We start from the raw sequence: 17,533 nt of genomic DNA on the forward strand, positions 1-17,533 counted from the left end.
GAAGTCAATGGGACTCCTTTCAGATAATGAAAAGGACAGTTAAGAGCGAAAATTGGTAACATGATAAATTCTGCAGAAGGAAGATACTGTTATAATGCTGATTTTTTTTTAAACATTAAAAGCATTCAAAAAGATAGATAATTTGATTCCCTTACATGCCTTTTATACTTTGCCCATCCATCAGTATTATGATTACTTTCAATATTATATATGAAATACCTATCATTCATTACATTACTAAAGTGCAATTGTAAATCAGCAGGATTAAACACGTTTTATGTTACAGCAGGCAATTTGGTATGCCTAACTCCTGTGAATTATAGCACTCTGTCTTTGAAAGATTGTTCTTAGAATATAGAACTGTGTATTTTCTAAACATGAATGTTATGCTGCCTGGTTATAAATGAAAGCTCTAGAGTTTGGAATCTAAAATGTCATACAGCATGCAAAACAAACAGCAAAAACATACTGAGCTTAAGGCCATATTCTACTTTTCCTCTTTGCACAAAAATGCCATGGGTAACTATATGGAAGGCACAGGTGTAGCCTATGGATTGACTTTAGAATAGACATGTGGACAGAGTAGGCAACTGGGTATTTTGCAGGGCTAGGTTCCTGGTTTAGTGTTTCTATTGTGGGATGTAAAGTTCACAGAAATACCCAATCCAGGAGCTGATCCCTACAATAAACCCTTGCCAGCTCTGTCCACAGATCTATCCTAATAACACCATCACAGATCTAACCACATCAGCTATACCATCCAAGGCTCATTCATATGCAGATCTACTAATGAGATATATGCCATCATGTGCCAGCAATGCCCCTCTGCCATGTACATTGGACAAACTGGACTGTCTCTACGCAAAAGAATAAATGGACACAAATCACACATCAAGAATGGCAACATCCAAAAGCCAGTGGGCACACACTCCTGGCTCCTGCCTTCACTCCTATTCTCACCATGCTCCGGCACTGTTCTTGATCCTCACGTCCTGCCCTTATTCTTCACTGCTAATAATCAGTTACCTGTTCTGGTTCTGCCCCCCCCCCCCGCAACTTCTGACCTTGACTGTGGCTTGACTCCTGGCTCTGGAATTTGTCATCTGATCTTGACTCTGCACTTCAGTTTTGATTCCTGCTTAGGACTCTGGCTTAACCCTCTAGCTTTGGTAACTGGAAGTTGACTCTAGTTCCAGTCTGGCTGGCTTCATTTCACAATCTGGATGCTGTCCCACCCACTATGCCTGACTCCTGATCTAACCACTAGGCAAGACTGCCTACATCCCAGTCCATTGCACCTGCAAACATCTGTAAAACTTCTTCATTATCCTCCTCCAAATGCTCTCTTTTCTGTGGTGCCTTTAAAAAAACTTCACAATAGATAGGCTACTGGTATTTCTTCTAAGCAACATTGTTTCATTGCATCAATGTATTCCCCTGTCTATTCAATCATAGTTTATACTTAGATTGTCTGCTCTTTGGGGTCATGAATGTGTTTCTGTTCTGTTTGTTATGCACATACCACAAAGATGTTATTCACGTCCAGAGCTCCTACATGCGATCGTAACACAAAATGTAATAATAATAGCATAAATGACAATACAGGCAGCCTTCTTATACTGAACTAGTCCAACCTAACAAAACATATATTATGGTTCAATTAAGTTTATATAATTTTTGGAAAATTAGAAGCTGTTTATAAAAGCTAAGTGGTATTACGGTCATATTTCTCAAAATTGTTCCTGATTGGTCTTTTGTTCATTCAAGTATTCAACAATGCAATTCAAATTGTCATTACAAGAAAGATTCCCCGTGGGCTACAACAATGTCTTATAAACTGAAATACTACATCATACATGCATCAAAGAATGGGATATTTTGAAAAAAAAAATCATGGCAGTTAAGGAGTGTTGTTCTTGAACCAGTGACTATACCAAAGTATTTAACAATTGCCAGCATGTAATATTACTTGAAGAGCCATCCTCAAATTTGTACTTGTGAGTTTTTTAAGGGCTAACAAGCAATTAAAATATTGTCATTAATTGCCTGATTAAAAATTAATTATGATGAATTCCATTGTTAAACAATAATAGAATGCCATTTATTTAATGTTTGTTAGATGTTTGTTATTTAAGGGATGTTTTCTACATTTTCCAATATGTTGATTTAAATTACAAGTAAGAATTTAAAGTGCACAGTACTCTCAGTGATTTCCTGAACAAGAGATAGGACTGAGCGGACTTGCAGACTCTCAAGTTTTACATTGTTTTATTTTGAATGTGTGATACAGTGCTGAGCAGGAATTGCTGACTCCGCCTTCAGTCACACCAGCTATCAATGAAGGGAGACAAATTGGAGATATTGGAGGCATTAGATGCCTGCACCTGAGAGGCAAATGGGAAACATCTGCTAGCCCAATTAGCCTGGGTTATATATAGGCCCAGAGGAAGGAAGAAAAGGGGAATGCCAGAGAGTGGAATGAGAATGGTAGCTCTTTCCTCCTGGATGCAGGAAAGTAAAACTCTAAGTCTGAACTCCCCTCTCTCCCCCAAGCTATATGTGGTGAGAAGGTGGTGGGATTGCATGCTGTAATGCCTAGGTCCTGGAGCCGCCACTGCCATGCGCTTTTCCCTCCAGGTGCTGGAGCACGTGCACAGAGCAGCTAGCCATGAGCAGTCCGGGTGTGCAGCTCCGAACCAGCAGGACCCGCATTTCTTTAATCAAAGAGCCGCATGTGACTCGAGAGCCATGGGTTGGCCACCCCTGTTGTAAACAATGTAACCAGGCGGGCTGCACTTAGTAATTTATAAAGATGTAGTCACAGGCCACAAAAAAATTTGATTGGGCTGCATGCAGCCAGCGGGCTGCATGTTTGACATGACTGTTGTAAATAAACTGCACCAGCAAATGTTGAGGCAGAAGATCTCTGAGAGGTTTTCCAAGCAGAGCAGAGGCAGGATCAAGGAGGATGGGAGGGTCCTGAGACACCCTGTTAGAGTGCAGATATGTAAGAAAAAAAATCTGCATTTGTAAGTTGTACTTTCTGCACTATAGTACTTGCATGAGGTGATCTGAAAAACACCATTTCTTTTATCATTTTTACAGTGCAAGTATTTATAACAAAGTGAGCACTGTACAGTTTATATTTTGTGTTGTAATTTGAATCACTATATTTGAAAATGAAGGAAAACAACCACAGTATTTAATAAATTTCAATTTATATTTTATTTTAACAGTGCAATTAAAACTGTGATTAATTATGATTCTTTCTTTAACTGAAATTTATTTCTGAGTTGATAATGGGATTAATTAACAACTCTAGTTTTTAATATTTTTATTTGCAAAATAGTTTCTTATATAAAGGAAAATTCAATTACCCCATCCTCAAAAATCCCTGTATGTTTCTTACAACATGGAATTCTAACCTGAGTAAACAATAACAATTGTTCTTTGAAAGTAATTCCACTCCTTTTCCAGGTACAGAAAATAGAATTTAAAAATAAAGAGCATTTTACAATTCTCGCTTTGGCAGTGCCAAATGGAACTAAATACTCACCAGGCTTGAGGTTTGTTTAAAATCTAGAATCCATTAATTTGAAAGTGTTTTCCAGTTAAACAAAACCAGTTTTGTCACCCCCTACTCACATCACAAATTCTGCTTTCATGTAGACTGGTCCTAATCATGAGCAATCCCACTGAATGAAATGAAACCATTTCATATTCTGACGCTAATCCAAAACACTGATGTCAGTAGACTTTGGATAAGGCCTGTAAACCAGTGCATTTGTGAAGAGAATCTGGCCCAATAGCGGCAGATAAAGAAATCACTTGTTAGTAAATATATCCTAAAAAATGGAAAGCCAGAATCATAGGTATGTTGAAAAAAGGGATCATGGACTTTTTGGGGTTATCCTGAGGCTGCTCTGAGTTGTGCTGCTTGCTAAACAGGCCTCTTACTGCACCCATGGTTAAAGGAGAAAGTGGAAAATGGTGTTGCTCCCATTGCTTTAGTGTGTACCTGAGGAGCAAGCTCCTGGTTGTGGCTACAGAAAAAAGATATTAAAACAATAACATTATTAAAATCAATATACAAGTGTTGTAGCTGAGTCCAATCACACATGCTCAGAGGAAATAGTGCATTCTGAGTTCAACATATAAGGAACTAGCAGAAATTACTCATTCTGCACCCTGTAGTTAAATAATCAAAGAGTATAAACGAGCTAAATATTTATGGCATCCACCGAGTGGGTATTAAAATTCTACCATTACCCAAGGATTGCTTGCTAGGGGCCAATGAAATCTATCCACTGGCTTTAATGGGCATGGGATTAGATCCTACACCTAAATCTGGAGTTATCCAGTTCCTCTTTAATTTACTGTCTTATTGCACTGAAAAGATCCTTCCCTCACTGGGTGCATAAACTTTTCCTTTGGAATTTCCCAGCAGTCACTGACTGTTCTGGATAACACCGTTCTTATCAAAGGTTTTATGTTTCAGTATCTCTGTGTCAGTTTCATACCAGTATCAAAGTTATCAAGTGTCATGCTTTGTTCACTAGAACTCTATACTAAGAGTTACAGCTTAAAAAAAAAAAAAAGAGCCATTGTTAATCCATCTACAACTTTTTTTTCTCTACTTTCTTTGTCAGAAAATTAAAGTACTACCATTTTCTGTCTTGTATAAAATATAACAGTTCTTTTAAACATTCTATCTACTGCTTTTATCTTTTGCATGTGGCATTCTGACACTTAACTGACTATCTATTGCTATTATTCCTTGCATACAGCCTTACTAACCTGTAGATTAGATCGACAGTTAATCAAAATAAATACAAAATAATAATTTTTTAAAAAGTACCCGACTTTTATTGCTGTCTTTCCTAAACATCAAGAGGCATATCTAGAACTATGGGACTCACACTCACAGTTTGTGTCAATCAAACTCAGAATAGTTATCCAAAAGTGAGATTCTTCCTTATTTATGATTATAAAGAAATTGTGATATGACAATATAAATCAAGATTATGAAACTGCAAACAGTGAATTCTGATCTAATTTTAGACACTAAAGATTAATTAAAAACAGCTCGACTTGGCAAAAATATAAATAACAAAATAAGATGGATACAGAGTTCTCTTAGTGAGGGCCCTTTAACTACTCACTACACATCTCAGAGTGAAACAGAGGTCCCCTCCACAGTGACACAAACACCTCATAATGGAGGGAAAGGGATTTATCTGACAGTTCAATGCTTGATTATTTTTCTGTGGTTTTACTGCAGATGGGAAGCAGCTCAGCTTTAGTTAATTTTCCTCCCATCCTCTACTTATTTCTACTAACATTTTAAACAGGAAACTTAAGTGATGTTGGCCCACTGCATGGCTATCCTGTCACCCCATACATTGGTTCTGCTGGTACCAGTCACTGGAAAATTCCCCAGCTATAGGAGAATCCCCAAGTACAGGCAGTCCCCGGGTTACGTACAAGATAGGGACTGTAGGTTTGTTCTTAAGTTGAATCTGTATGTAAGTCGGAACTGGCGTCCAGATTCAGCCGCTGCTGAAACTGATCAGTTTCAACAGCGGCTGAATCTGGACGCCAGTTCTGACTTACATACAGATTCAACTTAAGAACCCCAGGCATCCCCAAGTCAGCTGCTGCTGAAACTGATCAGCGGCTGATTCCAGGAAGTCCGGGGCAAGGGCTTCCTGTAGTCAGCCACTGGTCAGTTTCAGCAGCGGCTGACTTGGGGACACCTGGGGCAGAGCAGCTGGGGTGCTGCTGGGTTGGTCGCGTCTGGGCTGTCCGCTGCCTGCCTGTTCCGCTGCTTTGCTTCCTCTCCCTGGTCTGCTGGAGACCAGGGAGAGGGAGGGCCCCATTCGTAACTGCGGATCCGACATAAGTCGGATCCGCGTAACTCGGGGACTGCCTGTATATCCAGACTAGGGGACAAACTAGGGATGCCGAGGCAAAATGTGCTTGCCAGATATAAGTTATGGCTGCTTTAATTTCACTAAGGGATGGATGGAACTGCTACTGGCCAGACCCTGAATAGATGCACAATGGTAATGCAAAGTATCCATTCCCCTCTTTGTCCCAGTTGTATTTTCAATAAACTGTTTAATCTTTTCTTCATTTTCTCTGCTTCCCTTTGTCATGCAATGGCTTTTTAAACAAAAGAGTCTTCACGTAACTGAGACTTGTATTCTTCACTTCAAACAATGCTAAACATCTTTTCTCCTTTTAGTGCATACAGGCAGTTCCTAGGGATGTTAAAATGTGATGACTTCTCCAATCGAATAGCCGACACAGTTTGGCTCATGCCGATTCACAGCAAAACCTTCCCAGCTGCAGCTCTGTATTGTGAAGCCCAGGAAAGCCTTAGCACAAAGTCCAACCTCCACCCACAAGCTCTCTCTCTCTCTCTCTCTCTCTCTCTCACACACACACACACACACACACACACACAGAGAGAGAGAGAGAGAGAGATGTATGAAAAGACACATGTGAAGCAGCGGCTGAGCTAGTGATTTTGCGCATGTTTCCCTAGACTTTACAATGCAGAGCCGCAGCAGTGGGGGGAAGCGGCTAGTTGATGGTGCTGCTTATTGATTAGTCGACTATTCAACTAGGTGCTAACATCCCTAGCAGTTACATGAGAGGGGGAGGGGAAAAGGTCCTCCTTCCAGTTTGCCATTTTGTACTTTATATATCCTGGTCCCTTTCCACTTATCTCACCATAAAGAAGTTTCAAACTGAAGAGCAGGAAGCAAACGGTCAGAGCAGGTGAAAACTCATTATCTGAGAGATGAACAAAAAAAAAAAGCAGGCTGGAGTATTAGTCCCAGCTAGGGATATAAAAAAGTAGTCGATTAGTTGACTACCCGATAAGCCTAGGATATCAGAGGCAGCAAGAGGTGGGGGGGGAGGGGGAAATCAGGTGCTGGTGCTGTAGGAGCAGAGGCAGCAGCATGGGGGGCAGGGGAGGCTGCTCTGGCAACAGCTCCAGTCCATGGCAGGACCGGGGGCAGCTCCCCACTGGGACGCCACCCATGGCCAGGGGCTGCTGGACCTGGTGTGAGCCAGGATTGAGCAAGCCCAGCTCAGTCCCAGTATGCACCGAGTCCAGGAGCTACCCTTGCTTGTGGCTCTACAGTTTAAATATAGTAGGAGCCAGGCTGCCTGTGTGCCCAACTCTTTCTGCATTTAAACTGCTGTAGGGATAGCTCCTTCTGAGTGCCCTCCGTTATCAACTAATCGTGTAGTTGATATAAATTATATCAACTACATGATTATCCAATTACCCACCTCTTAACATCCTTAGTCTCAGCATCTTAACGTATTACTGTCTAATGCTAGTGATTATGCAAAACAGTTCAGATAAGCTTCAGGGTTGAACATCCTTATCCACTATGGCTTAAAAAGTAGTTATTCACAATCTTAATTAATTTAAAACCCAATTTATAATAAAATAAATAACCACGAAATCAGTACATGCTAAGATGTTTTCAAAGTAACTGTACTTTTACATGTTCTAATTTGGGTATCTATATTTCAAATTTTTTTAATTAAATTTTCACTTTGCATGGTAGAATCCTCAGTGTTTAGTCTTATCAACAGGTACTGTATAAATAGAGCCCTTCATTTACAGTTTTTATTGTATTTAATTTTTCCCGGGAAGTTATCCATGTTTATTATCACAACACCATAATCAGGTGAAAATCAGAGCAAAAACTATTAATAATTTTGGGGGTAAATATCAAGGTTTATTTTGATGGATGGAAAGACAAAGGAAAAAAGGTTAGTAGTCAGTAGAATAATTCTTTGAATTCTGTTCATCAGTGTGGTTTGCTGCAAAACTAAAACAGAACTCAAAACACAATGCCACCTAACAGTTTAAGAAAACAATGTATCTCAAAACCTCATATAAAACTTTTACTTTAAATAAAAAGTTTATTGTTGTAGACTTAGAACTCTTAGCCTATGAATATTTACTTTTAATAACTGGTCACGCTATCTGTAGCACATACACTCAATTTTATCCTTTTCTCTGTTTTTTTTTAAACTTTCAAAGAACCATTATCTGCTAAGAACTTGAAATGTGGTAGCATGAGATTCATCAGTACATTCAGATGTGCATGCATTTCAGAACTTCAGACCTGTTTGTATCTTGTATGTATCTTACTTCAGCAGGCAGCTTTACATATGCAAATAAACAAATGTACTATTGTAATACACATCTCACTTAACTTATTTTTTTTAATCAAGTTTTTTATATATTTGAATGATATAAAAGTAGGGTGAAAATCAGAAAAACTGAATCATATTTTTTGTAAAACCCAGAGCTTTTCAATAAAAAATATTTTAAACTGAAAAAGAAGGGGTGAATATATAAATAATATAAAAAGGAACATTCAAGCAGAACACTGGACAGTTACAAATTTTAGTTACCTTACCTCATATAAGTAAACTTGTTCCTTTGTTACGGCAAAAATTAGTAAAACATTATTTTGCACAAGCTTGTCTGTTAGTTGTCCAATTGTTGGATACTCCTGAAAACAAATAGAAAGAGCAAATCAACTCTTGTTTTACAAAAGGACCAAGGAGTTAAAAGCAGCGATGAAAATCATTACATGTGATTTCTAATGAACACACATTCATACCGTGCTCCATATAATATAAACATGAAATTACCCCCATACGCATACAGAGTAAATGTGTATATGTACTTAGAGTCTTTTCTTCTGGTGGTCACATTACCCTGAAGAGACAGAGGCTACGTCTAGATTGCATCCCTTTTTCGGAAAAGGGATGCAAATTAGATGTATCGCAATTGCTAATGAAGCGGGGATTTAAATCTCCCCCGCTTCATTAGCATAAAAATGGCTGCCACTTTTTTCCGGCACAGAGCTTTGCCGGAAAAAAGCGCCAGTCTAGACGCGGATCTTTCGGAAAATAAAGCCTTTTCCAAAAGATCCCTTATCCCTTATTTTAAGAGGCTTTATTTTCCGAAAGAGCCGCGTCTAGACTGGTGCTTTTTTCCGGCAAAGCTCTGTGCTGAAAAAAAACGGCAGACATTTTTATGCTAATGAAGCGGGGGAGATTTAAATCCCCGCTTCATTAGCAATTGCGTTACGTCTAATTTGCATCCCTTTTCCGAAAAAGGGATGCAATCTAGACGTAGCCTGAGTTATCCACCCACCTTGGTGACATGCCTCAGTGCCTGGGGTCAGGAGTTTTAGTCCACACACTAGATCACAAGCCTTGGGAATCCTCTTTCAATCCCTTAATTCTTGAGTTTAGCTTTCTCATCTTCTCAGAGTCTAACACTTTGATGCAAGGACCTCCTACCTTTCTGTTTGTATGGCACCTAGCACAATACAGCCCACATCCTGAAAGTGGTCTCCAAACACTACCATAATAGAACTAATTAAATAACAGCATTAGTATGAGCACTTGAATCTTAGTTTGAAATGTTTCTCTGACCTCAGTAGTGTCCTACAAATTCCTGAACCACTTCTTAATTCATTTTCTTCAAGACAATGTGATGAAAGCGTATATTTGCTCTCCTCTCAGGAGAGGATGCCAAGAAATCCCATTCCACATGTTACCCATGGTGGCAGTTATTGGGAGTAAGAGGTATGACTTTTTTTTCTCATCATAACATGTTCAAAGATCAGTTGTGTCAACATGCTGTGTTCTTAGTTCTGATTTTATGAAAATATATGATTAAAATTAAAATGGATGACATCAAATGACTGGATTTCCCAAATTCTAATGCATATCACTGAACACTGTCATTAATATACCAATTCAACTTTTCTGTACTTTAAAATTCCATAATGAAATAATTGTACAAAGCACATTACCAGAACTGTTGACATGGAATATTCATTATTGTGGTCCAAGTGACAATGCCCATCATTTGGAATAACAATCCCTGCCAGTTTACTGTCCATCCCAAAATGGGAATCAGCATCACTCACAAACACCAGCAAATGTAGAGAGTCATTTCTCCACCCAATTTTTTCCTGAAATTAAAATGTAACTTCAGTATAGACTTTGATTACATTGATAGAAACAATACAGAATGATGGGGTAAAAAGACAGAAGAGGTCTTACAAAGCCCTGTAAGCAGACATCATGATAATTATTTAACAGAGTTTATCCCATTGACTCTGAGCAACATATCTCCTCTTCCTGTTGATTTGTTGAGTGAAGTGTGCTGGTTATGCAAATGTATAGCTGCTTGTCATTTATGTAAGACATTGTTGATCATTAAAATATTTAAAGAGGGGAAAAGTGAAGAAAATATTGTGAATAAGTGGCAATTTTATTGCTTTTCATTCCCCATAGACACCTGATTATTACATAATCAGTGCATTTAAATTGATGGACACTACAACATTATCATTTTTAAGTTGATTATATTATACACTTTTCAAGTGAAAAAAAAAGATCATTTGAATACCTTCACAGTCTGACCAAACACCCAATGAAATCAGTGGGGGTCCTCCATTGATTTTAATAGGTAGCAGGTTTAAAACAAACAAAAGGAAGTATTTCTTCACGCAACACACAGTCAACCTGTGGAACTCCTTGCCAGAGGATGTTGTGAAGGCCAGAACTTTCACAGGGTTCAAAAAAGAGCTAGATAAATTCATGGAGAATAAGTCCATCAATGGCTATGGAGGATGGTGTCATTATCCTCTGACTGGCTGGGAATGGGTGACAGTAGAGAGATTGCTTAATGATTCCCTGCTGTGTTCCCTCCCTCTGGAAGGCATTGGCCACTGTCGGAAGACAGGATACTAGGCTAGATGGACATTTGGTCTGACCCTGCATAGCCGTTCTTAGGATTTTAGTGGAGTCAGATCAGGGTCAGAGTCTACATTTTGAGAAAACAAGAGCTACTTTTAAAAAACCCCAAACCATAAAATCTGCTAATACTAAAATGTGGAATAATAAATATTACACCTATAAGTTTCATTACCTTGCAAACAGCTGCCTGCATAATTGCATCAAATCCTCCCTCCGGAGTGTCTATATTAGCAGAGATTTTCTGTCTTTTCACAATTTCATTGAATTTTTCAGCGTCATTTGTTAATGGCAAAACATGCTTGTATCCAAAGGTGGGTAAGCAATCATATGGAACACTTCTATAAAATAAATGGTAGAGCTAGATCTGTATCTTACAGCCACTGCAGAGACAGGATGCATTCACTGTAGTTGCTGTGGAACTCTAGCTAGCTTAATTGTCAGGTGCACATCTCTTCCGTGCATGTGGTTTTTATTAATATCATTGCTCAGTGAGACAGATCCAATGAAAAAAACTTCAAGGTTAAAACATAACATGGAACTCAATTAATTCTAATAAGAAACTGTCCATTCAGATTCGCTGTGGCTAAAGTGTGGCATGTAAATTGCACTTCCCCAGGAGTAGCCCTGGGAGGCCCCAAAAATACCCCACAGTTGCAGAACTTCTGTGCTCCCCTTGTAATTGGATCCAGCCCTTTCCAGGGCACACTATGCTCCCACATCACATCCTGATAAGCTTACTGGGCTCCTCCCTCCATTCTCCCCATGTATCCCCAAGTTGTGATCTGGGCAGGACTCCTGCAAAACAAGGCTCAGGGAACTATTCCTGGTTATTTAAAACAAAGACATAACAAGAATGCCATTGATAAATAGACAAAACTGTTGTTGCTTCTTATAGCTGAGTAATGAAAAGTATGGTGACCCTTAAAGATGTCATATGAATAATCCAGGATTTGAATAATATGTGTGTGTTTTCCAGCAAAATAAAGAGACATATGAGTATTGATGTTGTTAATCAAAGGCACCTGTAGCTAACAGGAAAATCTGAACAGCAAGCACATAGGCAAGCTTGTTCCTCCCTGCTCCCCACCACCCAAGAGGATACTGAAAACAACCTGAGTATGAACCCAGTGCCACACCCCACTTGCCTTATTCACTCAATTGCAAGTGAGTAAGGTGGAAAGGCTCCAGTGAGGACAATGAGCAGGATTTTGCCCCTACAGATCAATTTAATCTATGTTTCTACATTAAATTATAACACATACATCAGTGCTTTCTTTGCCTACCTGCAAGGATTGTTTATTTCTTCCGTTGTGGTTTTGATGAATGGAGAAACTGGCTTTTCAACAAAAGACCCAAAACCCAGTCTAAAGTTGCTTGTTAGTTTTGACATTTCTTTGGAGAGAGTTGAGCCTAATTCCTTTATTGTATTCAGATCATCATCCATTGAAGCGGAAAGGTCCATGAGGTAATAGAGATCAACTGGATAATCTTCAGTCTGGCGAACTTTGATCTGTACTGTTTCTTCATTTCCTAGTAAAGCCATAGGGGAAAAGGAGAACAAATTAACACATCTAACTTTAGACAATGTTACAGGCAATATGGCAATGATGCTGTCTGGTTTTTTCTTAATATTTCTGTATGGTCCATTGGTAGAATTAACAGAAATCTATAAAATTATTAATAAAAATTCCTAATAGAAAATCTGAAAGGCAGTAAGTAGGTATAATTTGTATTGTACCACTCAAGGAAAGCATTAAATTTAGGCTTCGGACTGTTTGACTCCTGTGGATCCAGTGTGTGAGAAAAAACAAATGGCAAATTACAGCTTTAAAACCTTCCAATATGAAACTACAATTGAACAGAAGCTAGCACTTTCAGGGGTAGTATTGTAAGCATGGGACCGGGAGAGTGGATTGCAAATGTGCCTACTTTGATTCCCGGCTCTAATCTAACATTTTCCTAGGGAAAATGAGGTGCAGCAAGGTTTAAATAATGTACTGTGTGTAATTTAAACCTCGCTGCAACTCATTTCCCCTGGTACAGACTCTGGGGAGCTGGCTGTGATTGCAGTTTCTCAGTTCTTTCTTCAGTTCTGGCATGGCCTGGGTGTGGGTTAGACCAGCCTCCAGCACAGAGTGCTAGAACAGTGGGTGCTACTGCACCCCCTGGTTTGAAGTAGATTCCATTATAGTTCAATAGCTCTTAGCACCCCCACTATAAAATCTGTTCCAGCTTCCCTGACCTCCAGACTCCTCTAACAAACCCATGGGATAGTTCATCTTCTGTGCTATGATCATGGGCTAAGGTTGCCAGATGGTTTCAGCAAAAATACTGGACACAGTTGACAGTACATCACAATCTACATTACATCTTATTTAGAAAATACCGGACATTTTTATTTTCTCATTTAAATTTTCTCAATTTGTTTCCCAAACAGAAAGCTCAAATACTGGACACCTGGCAACCCTTGGACTTACGGCCCTTTGATTTCCACCCTCAACATACCTCCTGCATCAGAATACAGGGGGAATGGTATATAGCTAGCTCTTCCAGCTCTCCACCCACAGGAGGAATTGCCAGCCCAATACATGGGCCACCTTTCTATTCCTTTTGTGCCACCCCAGGCTATGGAGAGAACAGAGCAAGGAGATTTATCTCTTATGCAAAGTACTTTTGAGGAATTTAAATAGTGTAAATTTTAGAACCATCCATCAACTTAACACATGATAAATATTCACTAGGTTTTATTTGGTTACAGATAATGGTTAATTTTGAGTTTATTAATACATTTAAGTTAAATACAATCAATACATTCTGTTTTTCAGATCATTAACAATTTAGTCTGAGAGGTGAAACCTGGAAAGACAGCATTAGCAGGAAAGTATCACAGTTGTGAACAGAGTAACTTACCTGGTCTCAATCTAAAAGTTAACTTTTGAGGGGAAATCTGTGTGACATCAGAGCTATTCTTCTGGATTCCTATGCTAAGGGGTTTATTTTTGTGAATTTCTACTTTAGAAATTGGAAATTCAATGAAGTTCCACTGACATCCTTTTGACAAAAGATTTTCCAGAGTATCACACCTTCCATGAATTCCAGATTCATCAGTATAATTCTGCAACAAACAGCAGAAAGAAAGGAAGAGCTAAATTTATTATAGAACAATGGAAAATAAATTATTTATGCATGGTGGGCCAAATGCAGGGGTGACAGGCATTGTAGTGTAAATTACACACTAGGTATAAGGTGGCAAAGAAATGTGTGTTGCTGGAACAACTGTCTACATTTGCACTCAGTAGGCTTTTAATTGAAAAATGAATGGAGCTTACATTTGTTCTGTATTCCAGCAGGACCAGTTGAATGGGAATTGTGTGAACCAGGTAGTATGGGAATTGTGCCACTCATACCTAGTATGTATTTGGCCCCAAGACAGTTGGGAATGAAGACATGTAAGTTAAAGCGTATGTTGAGTCTTACCCAAGTTGTTTTTTCTACTGCACCTTTCTTTGTCAACACTAATTTTTGGACACCTACTGAATAGCAAATAAGTACTCCATAACTTACACCTTTTTTCTGACCATCTTTCACCTGATGTTTAACTAACACCATATTTTCATGACCATGATTTTTGCCCAGACATTCACATGGCACTTGTATTCACTTCCTTGAATTCAGCCCTATGTGTTGTTTGGCTTTGTCTCACACTTAGGATCTGTTCTAAAGCCCACTGAAGTCAACAAGAGACTTTTCACTGACTTCAATAGCCACTGGATTGGCTGCACTACTCTCACCAAGTGGAATGCCAGTTTTATTATTATATCATATTCTTCCTATTCAAAGCCCTATAGTCACTTAATTTTCACAACACTGATGTAAGGTATTATCATCATTGCTGTGTGAAAACTTCAGCAGAGAGGCTAAGTGATTTGACAAAGTCCACAGAGAACATCCTTGTAAAAGCTGGGACTAGAATTTGGAAATTCCTGGTTTCTAATCCTGTGCTCATACCACTGGTTCATACTATTCCCTTGTGCCTGTATAAGGAATTCAAGCTTCGGCCCTTAAACTGCAAATGTCCCCTAAATTTTGTCACTGAGAAACACGCTGTTAATGGTACAGCCCAGTTACTTTAAACACACAAAATCCACAAGCCCAGAGATTCAGAGTTAAAGCTAAGATTCTGCTTCATAAACACAAACTGAGATTCCGAACACCTCTGGCGAGGTCAGGAGGTATTCCTAGTCACATTTTACACATTAAGAACTGAGGTAACTGGCTTGCCTGGGATCACACTGGAAATGAAATCCATATCTACTTCCCAGCCCCATGCTTTAGTCACAAAACCTCCATATCTTGGGCACTCTATCCTGTATTACAGCCCCTATACAATACCACCACAGTCACTTCAGAAATGACCACTATAGCTCCTCTGAGAGGCAGAAACAAAGGTGCTAAAATCTGGGGATTTTTTAAAATAATCAGATAACAATGAAAAATAAATCATAATCCCCAGCTGTGCCACTTTTTGATTCCTAGAGAAGGTTACACGGGCATTTCCCCCCTCTAAATGCTTCTTACATTACTAAAGCACCATCTGATCTAGTTAATTCAATATTTCCATCACTCCTAGTCATTGCAAACACTCAGATTTTATGGCTTTGAAATTGTTGAGATCATTTACTTTACCTCTTGAGAACACCAAGCACACTGTGGTCCAGAGAGCAAACAATCTTCACAAGATACTGCACTGCCTGGAGGACAGCTTCCTATATTTAAACACACAAAGATAATAGATTAATAATGGGTTGAAACATTTGATTTATGAAATATTTTCATTTTGTTAAAAATATTGACGATAAAAATGATGGCACATTTGAACATACTTAGGATTATTGTTAAAATTCCATAATAAAAATATTTATATTTGTTTAGTATTTAATTTGATCAATAATTACACAATAAATAGTACTTAATTAAAAATGGAGGTCCGAAGTTCACTCAGGAAAAATGTGCACACTATTATTTTTTTCTAAAATTCATTTCATAATTATTAAATTTGTTTAATAAAAACTAGAATTTTTAGCGAAATAGATCTGTGAACACTGTACACGTTACAGTTGTTTCATTCAGCTTTTCAGTGTACTTGCACTGGAAGTTAAAATTATGCCAGGTTCCATATACACATCACCAGAGTCACAGATGTAGTGTAAAATTTCATGATGGTCAAACTCTGATTTGTATAATTAAAATGGCTCAAAAGAATGTGTATTCGGTGCAAGTAGTTCTATATTATGAATAGGTGTTCTCTAAGTAGTATGGCTTTATAGTCATAATTACACTGTCAAAAACATTCATTAAGCAGAAAGGAATGACTGAACAGACAATATAGAAAGCTAGTTAACATTAAAATATTAAACAAAAACCAATGTAAAATAGACTTTTAAAAAGTAGATTTCACTAACTGTAAGCCTTACCTTGTACATTGTTATTTCTTTGGAGAAAAAGAAAGAACAGGAAAAACAATACAATCCCCATTCGTTTTCAATTCTGGCTGTGAATTAAAAGCATAAAAGAAAATTACCTTCAGGGTAAAATGATTATTGTGGAATACTGCAAAAGTCATAGATTCTTGATGTATGTATTCTAAGATGATACTTACACAGGTTCGAAGAGAAACTTCCAAACTACTAAGACAGAACATTAATACAAAGAAAACAAAGGCTACCTGGATAGGTAGGAACGACAAGCTGTGCATAAAAGCAACTTCAGCATGGTTATGGAACTTAACACTGTTCTTTATCTTACTTCCTTGTTTTCCTTATAAGGAAAACAGGTACACAATCATAAGAAGGTGGGGGAATTCATTCAGGTACTTGATTTTTTTGTTGTTGTTGTTAGCACTTGCAATCGCTCTGGGTCCTAGAGAAATCTTTGCAGGAGATCGTTATCAAGTGTTACAGTTAAATACTGTTACTCCTTTGACTATTATCTGACCAAGTTCAATATGCTGGCAGATCATACAAATAGCTAGGTGTATATACCTGGATAGATGTATAAATCCCATTTTTTCAGGTTTCGTGTTGTGGAATGAACCTTCTAAAACCAGCTGTGAAAAGAAAACAAATTGCCATAACTTATTATAACACTATAATGGAAAGCCATTTTCAATTATACAGCTGGAAGAGACCTCAAGAGGTCACTGAGTCCAACCCCCTGCCCAAGGCAGGACCAACCCCAGCTAAATTATCCCAGCCAGGGCTTTGTCAAGCCAGGACTTGACTTAACCTCTAGGGATGGAGATTCTACCACCTCCCTAGGTAACGCACTCTATTGTGTTACCACCCTCCTAGTAAAATAGTTTTTCCTAATATCCAACCTAGACCTCACCCACTGCAACTTGAGATCATTGCTCCCCATTCTACCATCTGTCACTACTGAGAACAGCCTCTCTCCATCCTTTTTGGAACCTCCCTTCAGTTAGTTAAAGGCTGCTATCAAATTCCCTTTCACTCTTCTCTTCTGCAACTAAACAACCCAAATCCCTCAGCCTCTCCTCGTAGGTCATGTGCTCCAGCCCCATAATCATTTTCATTGTCCTCCTCTGGAACCTCTCCAATGCGACCACATCCTTTCTGTAATGGGGGCCCCAGAACTGGATGCAATACTCCAGGGGTGCATCTAGACTGGCAAGATTTTGCGCAAAAGCACTTCC

General features: G+C 38.6%; 1 protein-coding gene across 3 annotated transcripts in view; it reads right to left on the reverse strand.

Moving 5' to 3' along the window:
• ITGB6 (integrin subunit beta 6) overlaps positions 1-17,533 on the reverse strand; it is a 93,287-nt gene that overhangs the window by 38,238 nt on the left and 37,516 nt on the right. The window contains exons 2-9 of one of the 3 annotated variants that reach the window (XM_014574716.3): positions 16,863-16,927; positions 16,296-16,372; positions 15,508-15,587; positions 13,732-13,936; positions 12,105-12,351; positions 10,994-11,159; positions 9,870-10,031; positions 8,457-8,552 (exon numbers count right to left, since the gene is read on the reverse strand). In XM_014574716.3, coding sequence (XP_014430202.2) covers positions 8,457-8,552; positions 9,870-10,031; positions 10,994-11,159; positions 12,105-12,351; positions 13,732-13,936; positions 15,508-15,587; positions 16,296-16,356 — 1,017 coding nt within the window. In that variant the 5' untranslated portion in view covers positions 16,357-16,372; positions 16,863-16,927. Of the gene's footprint in view, positions 1-8,456; positions 8,553-9,869; positions 10,032-10,993; positions 11,160-12,104; positions 12,352-13,731; positions 13,937-15,507; positions 15,588-16,295; positions 16,373-16,480; positions 16,704-16,862; positions 16,928-17,533 lie in introns of those variants that run through there. The other 2 variants (XM_014574719.3, XM_006111648.4) reach the window with 2 other exon arrangements.

The sequence above is a fragment of the Pelodiscus sinensis genome, chromosome 7 (assembly GCF_049634645.1).
Source record: "Pelodiscus sinensis isolate JC-2024 chromosome 7, ASM4963464v1, whole genome shotgun sequence".
Classification (NCBI taxonomy): Eukaryota; Metazoa; Chordata; order Testudines; family Trionychidae; genus Pelodiscus; species Pelodiscus sinensis.